Source organism: Rhinichthys klamathensis, unplaced genomic scaffold (genome assembly GCF_029890125.1).
Source record: "Rhinichthys klamathensis goyatoka isolate OS25496 unplaced genomic scaffold, OSU_Roscu_1.1 h1tg000412l_1, whole genome shotgun sequence".
NCBI classification, from domain to species: domain Eukaryota; kingdom Metazoa; phylum Chordata; class Actinopteri; order Cypriniformes; family Leuciscidae; genus Rhinichthys; species Rhinichthys klamathensis.
The window spans coordinates 1,400,720-1,422,416 of record NW_026606912.1 but is presented as its reverse complement, the minus strand read 5'-3'; the positions used below and the strand labels follow the sequence as shown (position 1 = coordinate 1,422,416).

At 35.4% G+C, this 21,697-nt stretch overlaps 1 protein-coding gene across 1 annotated transcript in view; it reads right to left on the bottom strand.

Moving 5' to 3' along the window:
* Positions 1-56: 56 nt before the first annotated feature.
* The window catches only part of shtn1 (shootin 1), a 38,651-nt gene continuing 17,010 nt past the window's right edge, over positions 57-21,697 (bottom strand). Inside the window, exons 5-17 of the mRNA XM_056235024.1 lie at positions 19,009-19,174; positions 17,938-18,035; positions 17,510-17,591; positions 16,446-16,540; positions 16,128-16,274; positions 15,505-15,658; positions 14,635-14,761; positions 14,272-14,357; positions 9,441-9,547; positions 8,424-8,474; positions 8,114-8,240; positions 7,876-8,022; positions 57-91 (exon numbers count right to left, since the gene is read on the bottom strand). Coding sequence (XP_056090999.1) covers positions 7,889-8,022; positions 8,114-8,240; positions 8,424-8,474; positions 9,441-9,547; positions 14,272-14,357; positions 14,635-14,761; positions 15,505-15,658; positions 16,128-16,274; positions 16,446-16,540; positions 17,510-17,591; positions 17,938-18,035; positions 19,009-19,174 — 1,374 coding nt within the window. The 3' untranslated portion in view covers positions 57-91; positions 7,876-7,888. The remainder of the gene's footprint in view (positions 92-7,875; positions 8,023-8,113; positions 8,241-8,423; positions 8,475-9,440; positions 9,548-14,271; positions 14,358-14,634; positions 14,762-15,504; positions 15,659-16,127; positions 16,275-16,445; positions 16,541-17,509; positions 17,592-17,937; positions 18,036-19,008; positions 19,175-21,697) is intronic.

Genomic DNA, 21,697 nt, shown 5'->3' with positions numbered 1-21,697 from the left:
AAAATTTTGCCCACAAAACTAATTTAATTAAATGTGTTTGTCAATATTTTCCTTCCTGAGGTCTTTTCCATTCCTTGTACTTCAGATTTACCTGCAAGATAGAAAAATACTAATATTGTTACAAAATGAATCCAATATTAATTTGTTATATACTGGGACCTATTTAAAAAAAAAATCTAAACTATTTAATATTAAAAATATATTTGCCCTGTGAAATATTACACATTATATTTAAATACAGAAATTCTGCTTTTAATTACATCATTTAAATCTATAAATACGTTTATTAAATTTAAATTCTAAAATTCTACTTGGATTTAAAAAAAAAAACTCAGACAATGAACTCCCACATTTATTCTCAGGTTTTTTTGAGAAATCAAAGCTGTTCTTCAATTATGAAGAGGCATAAAACAACCCATCACTTCCTTCTCCACATCCTCTTCTCACTATATACAGACAACAGATACTGACACACACAGTGACTGAATGGGGCCAATTATCCAGCCTGTTCAAAAGGGCAGCAGTGTCCGCTTCATACAAGTGTTTGTGTGTGTTTATGTGTTTGTGTGAAAGAGTGTGAATGGACTGTTTTGTGTTAACAAGTGAGAGAAAACACAAACCCACAGCTGCGCTGCGAAACTACAGAAAACTCTCCAAGAATGGGATGCGTTCAGCTCCCAACCAACTCACAACATGTTCGTTATCTTGTTTACCTCTTAATTGATTTATATAAATCCTAAATTTACTAACATTGCACCTTTTAAGGAGAGAAACGCATCTCAGAGAAAGTGCACCAAAGTTACATGATGCAGAGCAGACAGCATTTTGACAGCAAGTGTACAATGGTTGACATCTGTGAAGAAGAAAAAAGCTATTTCCACACGGCAGGAGTGGAGGGGGTTGCTGGAGACTTACTCTGGCTCCCCACCAGGCAATCATTCTGTTTGCAAAATAAACAAAATGACTAACAAAACAGATGAAATTAAGTGTTTTCACATATATACACACACAAGCTGGGCTCCAATTTGAGATTGTGTTGTTTGACTAGGGTTTTGAAACAAGTATTACAGAACACGATAAAAAAAGCAAACGTACAGTAAGACGGACAGAAACGGCAGCAGAGCAGCAGCCCAGCGTGGCGTTTCATGATTAAAACAAGCTGATTGAGATTGACAGAATGTTTATAGTACATCGATTAAGAGAAACATGTAGGCCAGAAGAAGATGGAGAGACTACAATTGAATAAGATATTTACTCATTTACAACTGTATCTTCAACAAATGGCGAGCTGGAAACTTCTACAAATCAAAATACACTACTAGCGAGACAGAAGAGCTAGTGAAAGTGTGAGTTGATTATCGATTGTCTTGAGAGCTGCTGGGGAACGGTTGTTGAAATTGATGAAAAACTTTCTCACTATAAAAGGATCCAGATGCTTTCCAGAATATTTATCATCTGATCTCATCTCTTCCGCGTCTAGTTTGAAGGTTGTGTATATATATATATATATATATATATATTCACACACAGTAGTGGCATATAGAGTAGTATTATACAATTAGTATAGTAGTATTATCTACAGGATATTAAACAATGATTAAACAACATATGAGGAAAATATTTATATAGTTTTTTAAATATTTTAAATATGAAGGAAAAACAAAACAAAACAAACTTTGTTACCATTGTTATCAAATTACATGTTTTATATAGTATTTATTTTTAAATGTGACTACCTGCATATTAATAGTGTCGCTGGACCAAATTTCTACTTAAAATGTGCCCCAAATTTTTTATTTAATTTTTTTAATACACTAGAATTTGTAATTTCAGCCAATCATAAGATGCTATTTTAATTTGATTGAACATTAACATGAATTGTTAGATATGAAGGCAACACACCAACGAACATAATAAAGGTGTACCAATGGAAAAATACATCATAGCCTTTACAAAAGACTTTAAAACCTAAACATATCCCTGATATCGGCTCTATCCATGCTGTATAGACCTTATGCACCAGAGAAACGAGGGCGCCGCCATCTTTAGAATATTGTCTCTGAACTTCAGTTTTTGCGGTCGCTCTGTATATTTCTATGGCATCGCTGTCCAGGAGTAATTAGCTGGTGAAGTTGATTTACTTATTGTAGAGTTAACGAAAGTTATCATGAGCATTGTAATGTTTATGATAAGCATTGTAAAGCATATGTCTTAACAAATGGACCTTGGGATTTTTTTTTAACGAGCCGTTCATTCATAACTAGGCAAGATCGCTGTGAAAATACAGACCGGAAGTCAAAAGACAATGAGCTCAGCGCGGAAAAGGGGCGTGGCTACATAAGCTCTTATAGTCTACTGCAAAACTGTCAAAATATGATTGTTTTTCATGAACAACAGCAGTTTAACCAACATTTAACATTATTGTTTACCAAATTCACAAGTGAGATAAATCAAAAAAAAAAAAAAAAAAAAATCCCACAAAGCTCTTCTATTCACAATGTCAAAAAACGATTCTCAAACACAGCCTTGAATTGGGAGTGTACAGTGTGTGTTATTCTCTGTTGCAGACCAGGGTCAGGTGAGGAACAGAGTAAAAGGGGAGAAAGAGAGAGTGAGTGAGTAGGGAATAAAGTTTCATCTTGTGTCCGGGAAGATTTAACCCCATGAAGAGCTCTAAGCCGCACTGGAAATTGTGCCTAAGTGTGTGAAAGCGTCACTGAGCCTTAGCACAAACACACACATCTCCTGTTTCACTGCACAACAACATCATCACAGCAGCTGCAGCTCACCGGAGGAAATGAAATCCTGTTGTGTAACGAGGCATGCAAAACGTCACACTATTGTATAAATCTGATCTAGTGAGCGTTTAAGACGCTATAATAAAATGCTTCTCTGCGGAATGGATGGGGAAAGATAAAAAATTTCAAGGATCAAATTCACAGCAGAAAGGTGTTTATTGAAAATGCCAATGAATGAACCAAGCAAACACTTAATCACTGACCTCAAGTCAACAGCAGATGCTTCAAACCCATCCTGAATGATTTTCCAGCCTTGTAGACTATCAAAAAGACCTTTAGATCGCATCAAGGTCTTAAAGATCATATTCCCTTTAAATGGTTTTATTTATTTTGTAATGAAATGTAATGAATTATATTTGTTTGGATTATTTTTTACACATACACTAACATCAGTAAGATTTTTAAAAAAAAGAAATTAATACTTTTATTCAGGAAGGTTGCATTAAATTGATCAAAACAAGACAGTTAAGACATTTAAAATGTTTTTAAAAATTTTATTTCAACTAAATGCTGTTCTTTTGAACTTCTTATTTATCAAGGAATCATGAAAAAAAAAGTATCACGGTGTCCACAAAAATGTTAAGCAGCACAGCTTTTTTCAACTTTGATCAGCACCAAATCAGCATATTACAATGACTTCTGAAGGATCACAATATTACAGTTTTTACTGTATTTCTGCTCAAATAAATGCAGCCTTGGTGAGCATTAAAGACTTTTCAAAAACATTCAAATATGAAACGACCCCAAACTTTTGAACACTAATGTACATAATTCTTTAGACATCTTAAGTTTTGAAGGGCATTAAAACGGCATTATCAGATTTTTTTCCCTAGTTGCTTTCATGTAAAAAAAAAATTAGTGTTGTTAAATTGCACTTCAGCCCTACTTGACACTAGAAATGTGCAATCACTTAGAAATTATAATTTGACGGCATGAACATTTTGAACCTTACACTGAAAAGAAATATCATGAACCTTTCAGAAATGGCTCCTTCCATTGACGATTTAAAAGAAGAGTCTATGTTGTGCTTGGCTCCAGAAAAGGGGTTCATTTCTATCTAAACCAAAGTATTTTTCTATATAACAGCACCTTACGAAAGTCTGACCTCCTAAAATGAAGCATTTAGAGTCACAAAGATCAGCCGCCTCTCACAATGTCTCTTCTGGGCTGCCATAAATGAAACCTCCTCAGGCCCGTGGCTATACACATGCTTTCAGAAAGCTTCAGCCCCCCATTTAAACTAAACTGCTTTATATATTCTATTCAATAGCGCTTTATTGTCGTGTTGGCATATGAACAATTTGAAAAAGAATAACACATTTCATTACAGCTCAGTCAATAGATGTATAAATAGCATCAATTCACTGTCTGTTATTTTAAAAATTTGTCTCAGGAATAATAGTCGTGTGTGATTGATGACCCGAAATTGTTTCTCTTCTCTATTGTTGGCGAAAACACCCATTTCTGTGAGAGAAAGACCAATGCTGAATGAGAAAAAATATCCAGGTTCATGAAACAGTAAAAAGATATTTAAAGGGGGATAAGTTCACACCAGTGGCTTGTAATTACAGAGCGGGACATTGCAAGGTTATTACTAGTCTAGCCAAAGCCATTTGAAAACACACTAGGTTGGCACATGTTCAAGGCTAGTCACCAACGCCCCTCTAGAAATGCTTCTCACACAGACAAAGCATGTGTCAATAACTTTGTTCAGTGAGGACGGTCCAGCCAAAGTACAAGACTGTGGGACCGAGGGGATTTCGTTTCACTACTATTAAAAAGTTCATCACAGCCAAGAAAATAAATCAAACATTATACCACTAAAAGATTTGTGCATGTTCTCCAGCTAATACAACTTCACTAATATGTTTCTTGCTCAGGGTTCGCTCTTTCATAGCTCAGAAGGATAGATTTATCAGTAGTCTTTCATTTAAGTGTTAACTTTGTCTCTTCTGACAAGAACAAAAACAGACTCAAATTGTTGACATGCAGTAATAGTATAAGCTAAAAAATGCCTGTGGATGCAGTTTAGATATTTAGGTCTGTCAAGAATATAGTTATACTGGAATCACAGACTTTGTCTCAAACTGTGCTCAAATTTGCTAATTAACATTGTTGAGATTACTATAATAATATCTGAGATCTCTTGCGATTTTTTTTTCATTCAAGCAACCTCTTGTATAGGTGACATGTATAATATTGTTCAAAAGTTTGGGGTTGGTAAGATTTTTAAAATGCTTTTGTAATAAGTCTCTTATGCTTACCAAGGCTGCATTTATTTGATCAAAAATACACACACACATATACACACGTGTATATATATATATATACACACACATACACACATTTTATACATATATATAAAATATAATTTCGATTTGCAATTTAATATATTTTAAAATATAATTTATTCCTGTTATGTCAAAGCTGAATTTTCAGCATCATTACTCCAGTCTTCAGTAGCCGCGTTTCCATTACAGATTTGCGCAAAACTTTTGCGATTTTTTCTAAATATCGTTAAAAAACTATTGCGAAATGACGGCGTTTCCATTAACCGATGTTATGCGACTTTGGACGTTGAGCACATGTGAATAGACGTGCAGCCACCGCACTAGACATTATTATTATTAATGGAAGGAGACGTGGTGTGTTATCCAAGCATTAATGGTAAGGAAAGACCCTAATACTGTGAACGGCACATGAGGTGTTTCTGTGTGTTTCTCCCTCATTTCTGCTCCAAGGTCTTGATTGTGGCATTTCTTTGAGGTTTAGAATCTAGTATTCCTGCAATTCTTTTTTCTTTTATGAATTTAATAAAGAACTTTGTCTCGTATTCTGTCCAAACGGTCCGTGTACTTTTGCGTACATTTATTTTTCCTTTTTTAACCCGTAGCCTAATTAAAAAACGAAAAATGAACGGTTGTTGTATTTTTAAAGCGCAAAGTTGAACAACAAATTTTGAATTTGAACTGTAGCCTACTACACACCAAATGCTGCGCAAAAAAATAAATATAGACGAATTTTCAGATTTTTTTATTACTTTTTTGCCCCTTTATTAAACATTTAAAATATTCACAAATTAATATGAAAAAAATGTTGATTTTACTGGTTTTCTAAGGCCAAATTAGAACCTGATGATATTTTTCCCGCAGTGCTGAATAAGAAGAGCCATGTCTCTGGAACCATAGCCTACAGAGAGGTGATTTATAGGTGATTATAGGCTAATGATAATAAATGTGTCTGAAAAAATAACGAGGCATTTTAATTGTTTATTAATAAACTAGTGTTAGTGCCGACTGCAAACATATTTTCATCTCCACTGTAAAGCGGATGCGCCTTTAGAGAGAAATGCACCTTTCATATGCATTACATAATCAGAAGGTATTTGCTTTCGATTTGAATTTGACATTTCAAGCTTTAGCCTACATAGGCTATATTTTGTTTCAGTTAATTTCTGAGACATGTTCCAGTTCACGGAGATCATGAAAGCGCGCCTGATTGTTTTCTTTTGTTTTGCAAAAGAAGAACGTTTTCTTGTTATTGTGAGTTTACACAAATAAAAGTAGTTGCGGATTATGTATTATTATTTTCTGTATGACCATAAATTATAGAGTATTTTAAGTTGTTTCCACTGTTGACAGGAAAATGCAAGTGTTCGCGCCCGCGCCTCCGTCATGCAGTGCGCGCTCCACACTCCGCACGACCCTTGGATATGCGTCAAAATCTTGTGTTTATTTGTGATAATCTTAGCCCTGTATTATTATTGTCTAACCTGTATTATGAATGACATTTGACGAATTGCTTTGTTCCTTTTTTGGATAAAAGCGTCTTCTAAATATGTAGCCTAATGTAGCCTAATAAATGTAATAGGCTATAATGTATTATTTTTATACCTTTTACAGTTTTGGAAAATGAGTTTGTGTTATATATTTTTTTGTTGTATGAGAAGTCTTTTTTTGCTAGCCTACTGAGCTTTTTTTCATTTAGGCTAATTTATTTTTTCACAGACGCTCCATATTATCTAAATGTTCCGGGTCAAAATGAAATGCAGAAATAAAATTTCGCAAAGTTGTAGGCCTATGTCAATTAGGCCTATTTGATTTTCAATTAAATAAGCAATAGGATATATAAGGAAAATAAGTTTGTATGTGAATATTTTTTCACCAGTCTAAAAACTAATAAAGAAGAAAGCATGTTTTTCATACGAGTTAAAGGAAAAACGAATGGACGCAATAGCCTACACGGACCCTAAACACACGCGCCTTCTAAGTCAGGTGACTGTAATTGCGCAAAAACTGTTTCCATTGCAGTTTTGCGAAATATTCCTTTTTCGAATTGCCTGAAAAACCACCTCATGCGAGCTTAAAAACTTTTTTGCGATAAATGGGAGTTTTTGCGAAATTGACGTGTTTCCATTGAGCGTATTTTTAATTCGCAATTTCAATTTGCGCCATTTGTAGGGTAATGGAAACGCGGCTAGTGTCACATGAAATCATTCTAATATGCTTATTTGGTGCTCAAGAAACATTTATTATTTTTTATCCATGTTAAAAATGATTTTTTATCCATGTTTTATCCTGATACTTTAATAAAAGAACATTTATTTTTACAATGCAAAAGTCTTTACTGTCACTTCTGATCAATTATTGACCAAGTGTTCCTTTCTTTCAACAACACAAAGAACAAAAAAACAACTTACTGACCCCAAACATTTTAATGTTAGTGTTAATATGGTAAAATGTTAATATGCTGAATCATACAGTTTATAAAATATATTATTTTATGGATTTTGAAGATATGGGAATTGAACATAACAACTCTTTAAAGCAAACAAAAAAGAAAAATTAGCTGAACAATTGGGATTAAATAGTTTGACCCATCCAAAAAAAAATTTGCTTACTGCTGTCAAGTCACATTACGGCTGAACTTCTGCAAGTATTACATTTTAAAAATAATATGTAACTCAAGACAGTTGTAGTCACGTGTTTGGTTAGTTTGGATGAATTGCGCTGCTGCAGGAAGACATATTTTGTTGGTGATGTATTGTATGGCTCTGCATAAAAGAGCAGATACTCACAACTTATGAGCTCCTATGAGGGCTTGAGAAGGTCAGTGCATATTGTGGTTGGTGTGTGTAGTGGTGTGTCCTGTTCCCTTGTGTCCTGCCCTGGTTCTGGCTGGGTTTGCTCAATCTGGGTCAGATCCAAAACACTACTGGGATTCGCTGGAGGGGAAGGGTTGAAAAGTTAAATGGATGATCTGGCTCAAGGAACAGAGAAAATGTAGTGAAATGTGTGTGTGTATGTTTGACTGACAGTTATTCTTTGCAGTCTTCAATGCTTCCCTCCGTCTGTGCAGGGCTTTCTCTAGCTCAGACTTCGGAGATGGTGATGGAGGGCGTGTCCCATGCGAGGAGGAGGGGCCAGGGCGCTTGGCGGAGGTCTAAATAGAAAGATTCCATTACCATGCTAACAGCTAGCTTTTAATTCTATTGTTTGTTACACTATTTGTTTTTTTTATTAAAAATCTATACTTTCATATAAAAATCTATACATTTTTAAGTGAATATAATAATAATATAATATTCAATTATAATTAAAAAAATATATATAAAGCAATCCTTACCAGGATTCCCTGAAGTTCCTGTATGGCAGAATTTGATGGTTTCCGTTCTTTCTGCAGGGAAACCCATCAGAAAAATTAGCATGTAACAAAGTAGCATGTCATGAAATGAAAGACTATGTAAGTGGGTGTTATTGTTTTTAAAATGATAATTTTGTAATAAAAAAAAAACTCTTATATGGCCTACTCACCAAGGCTGCATTATTTGAGCAAAAATACAGTAAAAACAATATTGTGAAAAATATTATTACAATTTATTCCTGTGATGCAAAGCTGAATTTTCAGCATCATTACTCCAGTCTTTAGTGTCACATGATCCTTCAGAAATCCTTCTAATATGTTGAATTGCTGCTTAAGAAACATTTATAAAACAGTTTTTCTGCTTGATATTTTGGTGGAAATATTTTGTAACTAGTCTTCTTTACTGTCACTTTTGATCAATTTAATGCATCCTGCTAAATAATATATATATATATATATATATATATATATTTAAATCTAACTGACCCCAAACAATTAAAGGGATAGTTCACCCAAAAATGAAAATTCTGGCATCATTTACTCACCCTTAAGTTGTTCCAAACCTGTATACACTTCTTTGTTCTGCTGCACACAAAAGAAGATCTTTTGAAGAAAGTTTGTAACCAGGCCGCTTCAGGGCACCATTGACTTCCATAGTAGGGAAAGAAATACTATGGAATCAATGGTGCCCCAGAACTATTCAGTTATCCACATTCTTCTAAATATCTTCCTTTGTGTTCAACAGAACAAAGAGATTTATACAGGCTTGGAACAACATGAGGGTGAGTAAATGATGACAGAATTTTCATTTTTGGGTGAACTATCCCTTTAATTGGGAGTAACTTGATAAATTGATTGGCAATCATATAAGTAATTTAATTTAATTACAATTATTAACTGTATAGAACAGAAAGTTAAGAGCAGTTAAAGTGGAGAGTTTGTATGTCAAGTTGTTTTCAGGCTGTGAGTGTTTTGTATGAGTTTTTATGAAACGTGTACCGGTCCAAGTCTGGTTTTGTTGGTTGTCTGGGAAACACGTCGGAGTTGAACTCCATTTTTGATTCGCTGCATCATCTCATCCACAGCTTGCTGTTTGATGTCCTTCTCTGTCAGATTAAAACACAGATCAACACACACTCATTGCCTGAATGTTACTTCAGTTATAGAATATGCAGATGCACTTATGATAAACAGCATTTATGTAGATAAACGCACGTCTGCTGCTTTTCATCAGCAGTCAATTTAGACACTGAATAATATCAGACATACCGACAGAACAAAACAGAATTGCGAGGGTTTCTATTTGAGCTTGCATGCACAAATATTAAAAAACAAATCAAAAGAAAGTTGATCTATGATGTTTGTCTTTGTTTAGTGGCCTTGGAAACACTTTGAATCATTCTGTCATTAACTGGAACAAAAATGTGAATATTATCTGCTTACCAGTCTGATGTTTTTCTGACATGATAAAAATCTTTAAAAAGATTCTCTTCTCTTTTCCAAAGACACTAAATTGGCAGTGCATTTCAGAGCTCAGTATAGTCCAATTAAAACCTTCTATTCATATGAGATCATAAAAATTGACATTAACAAGACCAACTGAAATATTAATAATAAATAGGGCTGGGTATTTACACAAATTTCACAATTCAATTCGATTTCGATTCACAAGCTTGAAATTCGATTCGATTTCGATTCCGATAAGATTCAATATGGATTATTTTGGATATCAGGTACAATACATGGCAAATTTTCTCAGGGAAAACAAATCTCTTAACTAATGCTGTAAACTATGAGAGTTAGCCAGCCTACTAGGCTTCATTAGCCTACTATAATATTGAAGGTAAAAATTAACTGTATACAAACACTTAAATTACACTTATTTATTTTTATAATAATAAAGTTATATGAAATATAAACATTTAAATGGTGGCTGTCATAAAAACTTGCCAGATTTGCATTATTTGCAAACATGCATTAAATATTGAAGAACATTAAAATTTTTAATGAATATGTAATATGGTGCATATATTTAGCAAAATGCTCCTCTCTAGGGTTAATTTTTCTAGCTGACTAACGAGTTTATGATCACTGGATATGGTTTCTGAGGTAAATGGGACGTTACATGACAGTTTACAAGCTGTTTTATTGACGTCTTTCCACGGTTGAAACACTGATTGAGCGATTCCATGTGACATGATATGGATTTCGATAAGTTGTACTCTATCTTTTAACACACTTTCAGATGCTCATTCATTTATTTCGTGCTGTAACTGGTATTATTAAGGCGGAAAAGAAGCTGCTTCTCTTGAGCGAAGCTGCGCCAAAACGATATTTATGTTTTTGAATTTTGTAAGAAAATGGACGTAATTTGAAATCTGAGACTTTGTTTCATATCAATAGTAACAAAGCACAAAGATTATTGTGATTTATTGGATGGGATTCGCACTACAATGTTTCATTCATTCAACAACTGAAAACAGGATGACTAGCCTAATCAATTCTTGGCATTTAACAATCGATATCGGTTCGTAAAAATTAGAATCGATTAAAATCAAGAAATCAATATTTTTTACCCAGCCCTAATAATAAAGTTCACAACTGAAATTCTATAAACCTGAACATTGTGCCAATAATTGAAGAATTGTTAGGTTTTTGTTAGCATAAATGGGTAATGACTTATCCAAACTCTATACAAACGTATTTGCCCTTCAGCAAAAAGCTGCATGTCTTCTTTCTTCTTCCCTTCCATTTTTTTTTAGTACAAGGCTGAAAGAAATGGCTCAGGACAAACTTGAACTTGAGTATTTTATTATTTCCCACTGCTGTGATGAGGAACAGAACTTTACTTCATGCGAAATAGTATATATTAATTACATTCCGTCTGATTGAATACACTGCAGCATCTTAATCAACACTGATCAAAAAGATCAAGATAAACATATGAGATCTTTCACGCGGTTTGATGGCGAACACACTTTTACAATTACGGTGCTTTTAACTGATCAATATACACTCACCTAAAGGATTATTAGGAACACCATACTAATACTGTGTTTGACCCCCTTTCGCCTTCAGAACTGCCTTAATTCTACGTGGCATTGATTCAACAAGGTGCTGAAAGCATTCTTTAGAAATGTTGGCCCATATTGATAGGATAGCATCTTGCAGTTGATGGAGATTTGTGGGATGCACATCCAGGGCACGAAGCTCCCGTTCCACCACATCCCAAAGATGCTCTATTGGGTTGAGATCTGGTGACTGTGGGGGCCATTTTAGTACAGTGAACTCATTGTCATGTTCAAGAAACCAATTTGAAATGATTCGAGCTTTGTGACATGGTGCATTATCCTGCTGGAAGTAGCCATCAGAGGATGGGTACGTGGTGGCCATAAAGGGATGGACATGGTCAGAAACAATGCTCAGGTAGGCCGTGGCATTTAAACGATGCCCAATTGGCACTAAGGGGCCTAAAGTGTGCCAAGAAAACATCCCCCACACCATTACACCATTACACCACCACCACCAGCCTGCACAGTGGTAACAAGGCATGATGGATCCATGTTCTCATTCTGTCCAATTTTGGTGAGCTCTTGCAAATTGTAGCCTCTTTTTCCTATTTGTAGTGGAGATGAGTGGTACCCGGTGGGGTCTTCTGCTGTTGTAGCCCATCCGCCTCAAGGTTGTGCGTGTTGTGGCTTTACAAATGCTTTGCTGCATACCTCGGTTGTAACGAGTGGTTATTTCAGTCAAAGTTGCTCTTCTATCAGCTTGAATCAGTCGGCCCAGGGCTCCAGACTAACTTTTTTCACTAGGAGCACAGTGGCCCCCAACTAAAAATTTTAGGGGCACAACCAGAAAATTTAGGAGCACTTAAATGACACACCGTAAATCAACATACTAACCAAATATTCACATTTCTACTAATTAAATTTCCAGTGTATTACTAATAAATACTTTGATAATAGATGCAGATATTAATGCCTTTGCGCTCTGATTTAACGTTACAACCTCTTGTCTTCTAAAAGCAACCGGCAGTGGCATTGCTTTTTGATTTATTAACACATCACCGCATACTCTATGCTTGAGGCTAAGATTGTTTTTAACTAGCGTATTGTTTAAACTGTAAAGTGCCTGCACTGTCTACAAACTTTGTGTTCCCCGCAGTTATTTAAAACAGTATTTAATTCCATTTAGTTCTTCTTATAATTTGCGACACAATAACCAAATCAATTTTTTCCTTCCTCAAATCAATAAAGAAATAGAAAGATATACATTTCAATATAAAGCACCGTATGAATGGAATAACCTTCCAATTTCAATTCGCTCTTTAACTTCCTTTTCAATGTTTAGAAATCACCTAGCTCAACATCTTCAGAATACATGTAATTGTTTTTAATTGTTTTTTTTTCTGGTTTAAGGGCACAGGTCGGGGCAGATGCTGAAGTATTTAGCGTCGGTCACTACTGGACTCATTAATAGGGTTGATACCATTAACTGGATTAATTGAAACCTCTTCTAGACATGGTGCATTAATCGTTTTTACATCTTTTACATATTTGTATGAATATGTGCTTACTGATGTCTAGATGTGTGTTTTTGGTACCGGTACATACATAGTATATGTGTTAACTTTGTTTAGGGATGAGTGTGCTACCTTTGGAGAGTCTTGTATGAGTGAATGTCTTGTCTGTATGAGGTTTGTCTATATATTTCGCTATTTATCATTATTGTAATTTTTTTTTTTTGTGCATATTTTATCTGACTGCTGTTGTAAGGTCAATGTTAATTTCTGTATCTGAACCATCTAACGTCTGCAGTTCAGGTCTCGCCTGCGCTGGTGCGCTATCAACTCGCGGGTGATGATGGCGTAAATGACAGGTCATGTTCGAGCATTTGGCACTCACATTGAACTGTGTTTACAAAGAGTAATCGTTTTGTTCACGTTTTTTTGATTATCGCTGTTGTAATGTATTATTTGGGAAGCCAGCAAGTGAATTTAACTGGCACACTAGCCGCAGGTTGGAAGAACGAGTCAATAGTTTGCTTGTTCATTGCTCAGCAGGTTGTCTCCATCTCCTTCGTACACAGACGTTTAAACGCGCGCTCGATTATCTCAAGGACCCTCCCCCTCCACACATTAGCCACTTACAGTGGCCATTCCCTTTTCTTCTCACACTCATTGGCCTGCCACACATTCCGGATTCTTCAGAGCCATAGAGAGACATCATTGATAAGCCCCTTCCACGTTTAACGTGTAAAAAAAAAATTTACTGGTCGCACATGTGCGACTGGATGTAAAATTCAGTCGCACTCTCAAATTTTGGTCGCAGTCTGGAGCCCTGCGGCCCATTCTCCTCTGACCTCTAGCATCACCAAGGCATTTTCGCCCACAGGACTGCTGCATACTGGATGTTTTTCCCTTTTCACACCATTCTTTGTAAACCCTAGAAATGGTTGTGCGTGAAAATCCCAGTAACTGAGCAGATTGTGAAATACTCAGACCGGCCCGTCTGGCACCAACAACCATGCGACGCTCAAAATTGCTTAAATCACCTTTCTTTCCCATTCTGACATTCAGTTTAGAGTTCAGGAGATTGTCTTGACCAGGATCACACCCCTAAATGAATTGAAGCAACTGCCATGTGATTGGTTGATTAGATAATTGCATTAATGAGAAATTGAACAGGTGTTCCTAATAATCCTTTAGGTGAGTGTATGTAATCTTTGCATTTAGTAATTATTACGTGCATCCTTCAAACAGCAGAACTTTTAACCTGAGTATATTTATAGAATGGAAATGGAAATGTGTCAGAGCTTTGCTCTTTACCTGGGATTTTCTCAGAAGAGTCTTTCTCCACAAATGCAATTTCAGCGCTCACATTTTTTTTCTTACGAAGTATAGAGAGTAATGAGCTGAAATAGACAGAGACAAAAGAAAGAATTAGAAAAAATAGCTACTGGCTATTAAACAATGAAAAAAAGAGAAGAAAAAGAAAAAAGAAAAAACCCTTCAACATTTCCTTCAAACTTCCTGTTTCAACAAGAACAATGTCATAGAAACTGAGCCCAATGAGCAACCAGTTTTCATCCGATTTTTTAAACAGATTTTTTTGGATTTTGCCAAATGCTAACTCTCATAAGAACATGTTTACACTCATTTCAGTGGTTTGGGGCACAAACAGACACTCACCTGAGTGGGTTGCTTGAGGGGGCAGGGGGTGGAGGCGGAGGAGGTGGGGGCGGGGGAGGAGGAGGGGGTGCTGGGGCAGCTGCTGGTGGGTTGGAGACCTGCTGGAGCTTCTTTTTAAGCTCCTCCACTGCAAAACACACAGGGTTCTCAGAGATACAAACACCTGGTTGGTTTTGAGTGCTGTCTGAATTTATGCAAGTGTAGGATACACCACTGTTAATTTTTTTTTAAAAGAAATTAAATGAATACTTAAGCAAGGATTCATTAAATTGAATTTTTCATAATTTTTTTTTTATTTCAATTAAATGCTGTTCTTTTGAACTTACTATTAATCAAAGAATCCTGATTTTTTTTATCAAGGTTTCCACAAAAACTAAGCAGCACAGCTGTTTTTAACATTGATAATAATAATAAGTTTCTTGAGCACCAAATCAACCTATTAGAATGATTTCTGAAGGATCATGTGACACTGAAGACAGGATTTATGGCTGCTGAAATGACTGCACTAGGAATAAGTTACATTTTAAAATATATTAAAATAGAAATCAGCTATTTTAAGTGCTATTTTGTAATAATATTTCACAATATTAATGTTTTTATTGTATTTTTGATCAAATAAATGCAGCCCTGGTGAGCATAAGAGGCTGCTTTAAAAAAAAAACAACCTTCCAGCTCAATTCAAGAATTTTAACGGAGGTATCAAACAATCTCCAGAATTGAATTTAAACTTGAGGAATTCAATTGGAATGAAATTTAAACGGCAATTTTCTGTCATTCCAACTTCCTGTGGCCAATGCAATTTCAATTGCAGATGAAGAATTCAGAACAGCTTTTAGTTCTTAAACTCTGAATTTATCACAACACTGGTACCTGTGAATCTGAGGTCTTTGGCTTCAGTTTCAGCTTTAGTGTGTTTGTGCTGCCACTCTGTTCTCTCCTCCTCCAGCAATTCTGTCTGTCTCCGTAATGCTATCAGCTGCTTCTTTAATTCACTGCCGTGTATCTGTTCTTCAAGAGCTTTTACCTAGATTACGCCGAAATACACACATCACAACAATCAAAGACAAAAAAAAACATGGGTTGTTAAAATGGAATATGACCTTTGAACTGTAAAAAATAATTCACTTACAAAATGAAAAATCTGTCATCATGTGAAGATTATGTCATGAAAATTAAATGGTGACCAGTCTCTCTCCCAGACAAACGCTCTCAAAGTAAGTCAAGTTGACTCCAACCATTTCCCCTAATCCTTTAATCATACGTTAATGATTGTTTAAATGCAGAATGCTGATACATTTTTCTCCTTTTACACAAGCAAGTAATACACTGCATGTGTGAGTTTTTGAGTGGCACTGGGAGGGGCTGGTGTGGTTGATTTGATTGGTTTGTCTGTTATTATTTTAATGACATTTAGTCTGTACCCTCTAAGGACACTGTGACCTAAAGGACACTGTGGGGATTAGTTTGTGTGTGTGTGTGTGTGTGTATGTTACCTGCTGTTGATGCTCCAATCTCTGTGTCTCTAGAGTGTGTGTCAGTGTGTTGATCTCTGCCAGAGCTTTCTGCAGAGCTTCTGCTGGAGACACATTCTGGATCAACATCTGGCTTTGTCTTTTCAGCTTCTTCTGTTCTACTAGCATCTTCATACACCCACAGAGAGAGAGTGAGAGAGAGGGCACATAAAGAACACGTTCACACACACCACTTAATTAACATATTCCAGAAATGCATAAATATTCAGAGTTCCTAGAATGTCTACTACATTTCATTCATTCAATTAATTATGAGATCAAATCAAATTGAGCTTTCACCTCATGTGCAAACTTCTCTGCTTCAGAACGCAGGTCCCTCTCAAGCTTTAGATCGTCCTGTAAGGCCTCAAACTCATCTAGAGCATACTTAGAAACTACACAGGTAAGCATTCAGATGGTTAGAGTTTGGAGCCTTGATGTCCGTGGCAAACCATTCAAACACACAATCTTTGAAATGCTTATGGTGCCATGTAAATTCATACTCGACTTCTGATGTAGTAAGAACAGGGCACTCAGTAAATGGCACAGAATTTTAAAAGCATTCAGGGTGTAACCTTAGGTGACCCTTACCCGTAATTTTGCTGTCCTCTTTATAGGTAATTTATTTACACTACCATTCAAAAGTTTGGGGTCAGTAAGATTTTAGTCTTTTATGCTCACCAAGGCTGCATTTGTTTGATTAAAAATACAGTAAAAATAAATATTCTGAAATATTATTATAATTGAACATAACTGCTTTCTATTTTAATATATTTTAAAATGGCATGTATCCTTCTGATGACAAAGCTTTCAGCAGCCATTACTTCAGTCTTCTCTTCAGTGTCACAGTTGCACTTTTTTCAGGATTCTTTGATGAATAAAAAGTAAAAAAACAACAACAGAATTTATTTTAAAAAAAAATATTTTGTAACAACATAAATGTCTTTACTGTCACTTTGATCGATTTAATGCATCTTTGCTGAATAAAAGTATTTCTTTTAAAAAAATTAAATAAATTGACTCCAAACTTTTGAACGACAACATAAATTCAACATGGCTAAAGAAAGTAGTGAAGCACCAAGTGCTTTTCAATTTACCATTCTCTTCTATTATAGGCAACACATGTGCAATGTTCTCAAATTCATCACAAAAATTGGGAAAATTGGAAGTAATTGCATAAAATACTGGTAAGACTTTTGTCATTTTAATAATAAGACAAGAAACACAGTAAAGGCTTTGAATGAAGATGTAACAGAGTGTGAGTACAGAGGTTAGGATCAATGAATGTCTGGATTGGAAAGCAGTTAAAAGAGAGAGAGTGGTTCATGTAAGAGGATATAGTAGAGAACAGGAGCACAACTGACCTCTGTTGTATTTTCCCAAGAGCTTCTTTTGTTGGAATGTTTCAGCTATTAAAACAGTATTATCATGTTTCTCTTTCAGGAGCTTAGGAAGAAAGGGAGAGTGAGGGCTTCACTTATTTGGGTATTACTGGTTCATCTGAAACATTAAACAACACGACACAAAGACAACCCCCTCTTTTCTATTTAATGGTTATTATTCTGAGTGAAAGCTACAGTGAAACATGGCAAGGGTTAACACTAAAGACATTAAGGAGGAGGATCAAAACAGTTCCGTTTTGAGAGGTTTTTACATCCATTAAAAAAAGTGAATGATTTTAGAGTGTATATGCTAGGCCTTTTTTTAAATTATGTACAGAAGATCAACCTTAAAGATGAGTATTGGTTCATTAATGCAGTAAAACCCAAGATTAAATGCCTTTTTCACATACCTCCTGTCTTGTTTGGCAGAGCTGCTCTCTTGTTGTCTCCAGATCGATCACCATCTGCTTCTTCTCAGCCAGGATCACCTCCAATTTATCTCTCAGCTCTACCACGGATGAACAAGAAAAGTATTAATAAAAAACCTACAGTACAAAACAGCATAAACTGAACAGTCTTGTAACCAAAAATCATGAATTGAGAACTGCAGCGGAGGGGAAAACTATTAGTGAAAAATAACTTAATTTTCGGTCTGTTTCTAAACAAAAAATATTGAATGCTTGTGAGACTTGGAATAAAGCACATGTTGAATGAACTACTTTTACAATGTTTTGTGTTGTATTATGTATTACTTGTATTATGTGTGTGTGTTTTGTTTCCTTTTCGGTTCTTGAAAGCCTGCGGTCACTTTGATATACATACATACACATACATAATATCTAGATGAATAGATAGATAATTTTATTTTTGGATAAAATATTAATTAACATCATAGCCTCAGAAACTAGATACTTAAAGGTAAAGTTTCTAATTTGTGGACTAGTAGCAGCGCCAAACTGTAAATATAATGACTGCTTTCACACACTGTCACGTGAGGCTGTAGTAAGTAGTGCACGAAGACGAATGGCTTAAAAGCAAACAGTCTTTAATATCATACTCATTAAAACTCCGAAGAATCATGAAAACACAACAACCACACAACATAGACGATACAGGACAAGGAACTAAGGATAACTCAGGGCTTATAGACACAAGAGGTAATCAGAATAGAAACAGAACTGGTGTAAAGAACTAATTAACAACCAACGAGATTAATTAGTGAACTAAGACAAACGAAATGACAGAAACTGAGCATACATGTTACCCTCCATTATTTGACTTAAAATGATTTAATGAGGAGCCAATGTTGTTAGGCCCAGTTGAGCTGCTTATTCTTTAGCTGCAAGTGGTGTAGAAATTGTATTTCTTGAATATTATTATTTAATATTAATTTACATTATATTCACCTTTTATATGTAGATACAAAAAGCATAAAGTGAAAAAATTTAAGCAATACATTGTGGGACAGTGCATTGACAGACCTGTGATGACAATCTGACAGTGGGAGGAGCTGCAGACACCTAACTCCTCCTCCTGTGGTTCTTCTTCATCCTCATCGTCAAGATTGATGTCAGCGATGACATCGGCACCAAGACGGGATATATAGAGCATACTCTTCCTCTTCAAAGAACGGTTCTGTCTGTTCAACTGAAAGACAGATATACATTAGTATAGTGTTTTTGGCAGACGCATTTATCCAAAGTGACCTAGAGAGCTTGCAAGGTATACATCTGAACCCATGACCTTGGTGTTGCCAGTATCAAGCGGTACCAATTGAGCTACAATAACGAAATGTTAATTTGCTAAGTCTTGGTAAAGAGAACGAAAATACAGTGTCTTTTGACAGTGCAAAAAAAAAAAAAAAGCAAAACCAGCACAAGTTAATCTAGTGAGGGCAATGTCGTCACATTTATAGGAATAATCAGAGATCAAAATGACACCTGTAACACCACAAATGATATAAAACCCAAGCCGGTGATTTTCTGCGTTTGCCTCAGAGTGAAAAGATATGAGAAATCAAATCAGCAGCATGTAGACAGACCAGCCCACTGGAACCCCAGCGGGCGCTCATGCAATTCCCCTCAATCACACAGCCAAACACACACAGCACGAACACTCTGGAAAAGAGCAATAATCAAGGGCAAAATAATAGACATTTCATTACACGTATGCAGGGGCAGCAGCAGCAGACACTCCTGTTTTCATAAATAATTACAGCATTCTATCAGGCACGGACACGAACCCCCACCATCGCAACATGTACATAACTGCATCCGAGACATTTTTACCTTTTTGAACATCCAATTAAAGTAATTTAAGACTGGTCATTCACACTTCAATTAGGGAGTCCACTTAATGGAAACTCAGAGAGCCAATGGGGGTGGAGGTATGTAAATTAGTCCGGATGACATTCCGGTCAGAAAGAGAAAAAGAGTGGGAGGCAGGGATAAAATGCCCCTCTTTAACGAGCCTTTATTAATGACATCCAAGTGAGGACACACAGCACGTGAATCCATTTCCTGATGGCGTCCTTCCTGCTGAATGCATCTTTTAAAAACGCAATCAACAACACATAATACGGGGATAAACACGCAGAAACACATGCACGCTCGCTCTGTGATAATCATCCGGCATTGATGAGAGCGCAGCGGCAAAATTACACAGTGGCAGAAATCAGACGTGCGTCCCGAGGTGGCCAGGCCCCTCATCTCCTCTGATCACACATCAAAACAAAATGTCATGTGTTTGGATTGCACTTTGATTTGACTGCCACCACCCGCTAACCCTCATCCATTACTGCTTTTTAATTCAAAATGTTCCAGAGTTTAAGAAAATTGATTATGATTTTCTTCTTTTTTTAGGTAGATGAGGTGTCTGCCAGCCTCGGGTCTCTTGGCAGACAAAATTACAGCCATCATACACAATAAATCATACAGCTGAAATGTAGAGACTTTTTGAGACAATTCTGCTCACCATCCTCCAATCACACCAACCAAAATTTTTGGACTCATTTAAATGTAAATTTGGAACGAGCCAATGCTGTAATTTTCACAACGTATCCTTCGCATTTTCAGGAAGAGGTGAGATTTCTTTTCCACCATGCATACTGAGATGCAAATCAAGTTTTCCACACTTGTTTTATAGATATTCACAAGATTAGTTTACACAAATACAGCAATCAACAAGGCAATATCAAGATTTCATTTCCAGTTATTTATTATAATTATTTATTTACATATAAGTAAAAAGGTATAAGTGGGATAATATACAGTCAGCTGGTCATTGTGGTAAAATAAACCCAAGGAATGCACCAATATTACAATTCTGGACAATACTGATAAGGCGATTACTTCATGTTATGGCAGGTAATAGATAAATGTAGAGTATTGCAATTTTATAAAATTGTATGTAAGTAAATAAAAAACAAAACACTAAAAACTCAAATTAACCATTTTAAATGCTTTAACTGATACAATTTATGCATCACAACATTATAATCTCCAGTATGAAAATGATATTGAGTTTAAGATATGCTAATGATTACATAAAAAAAAAGCCTCATTCATTTAACCGCGTTATTAAATTATTAGTGTTTTTAAAGATTAACAAAGATTATAGCAAATGTAAAAACTGAAGAAATCAGTATCAATAATTGAATAACCAATATCGTCCACTACCACCAATAAATGAAAAATATATATATATATTAAAAAAAAATGTAGTCCAATACCAGTAAATAATAATAAAAAAATAATAAAAAAAAAATATATATATATCAGGCGATAAACGATATGGTACCAATATACTGTGCTTTTCTAAATGGGAATGTTTTGCGATGACCGGCTGACTTTATGTATTGTATACATTACCGTTCAAATGTTTGGAGTAAGATTTTTAATACTTTTATTCAACAAGTATGCATTAAATTTACATTTTTGAATGTTACAAAATACTACTATTTAAATAATTACTTTCTATTCATCAGAGAATCCTGAAAAAAAGTATCAAGGTTTCCACAAAAATTTCAAAGCAACACAACCGTTTCCAACATTGATAATAATTAGAAATGTTTCGATGAATGATTATAATGATTTCTGAAGGATCATGTGACACTGAAGACTGGAGTAATGGCTGCTGAAAATTCAGTTTTGCCATCACACGAATGCATTA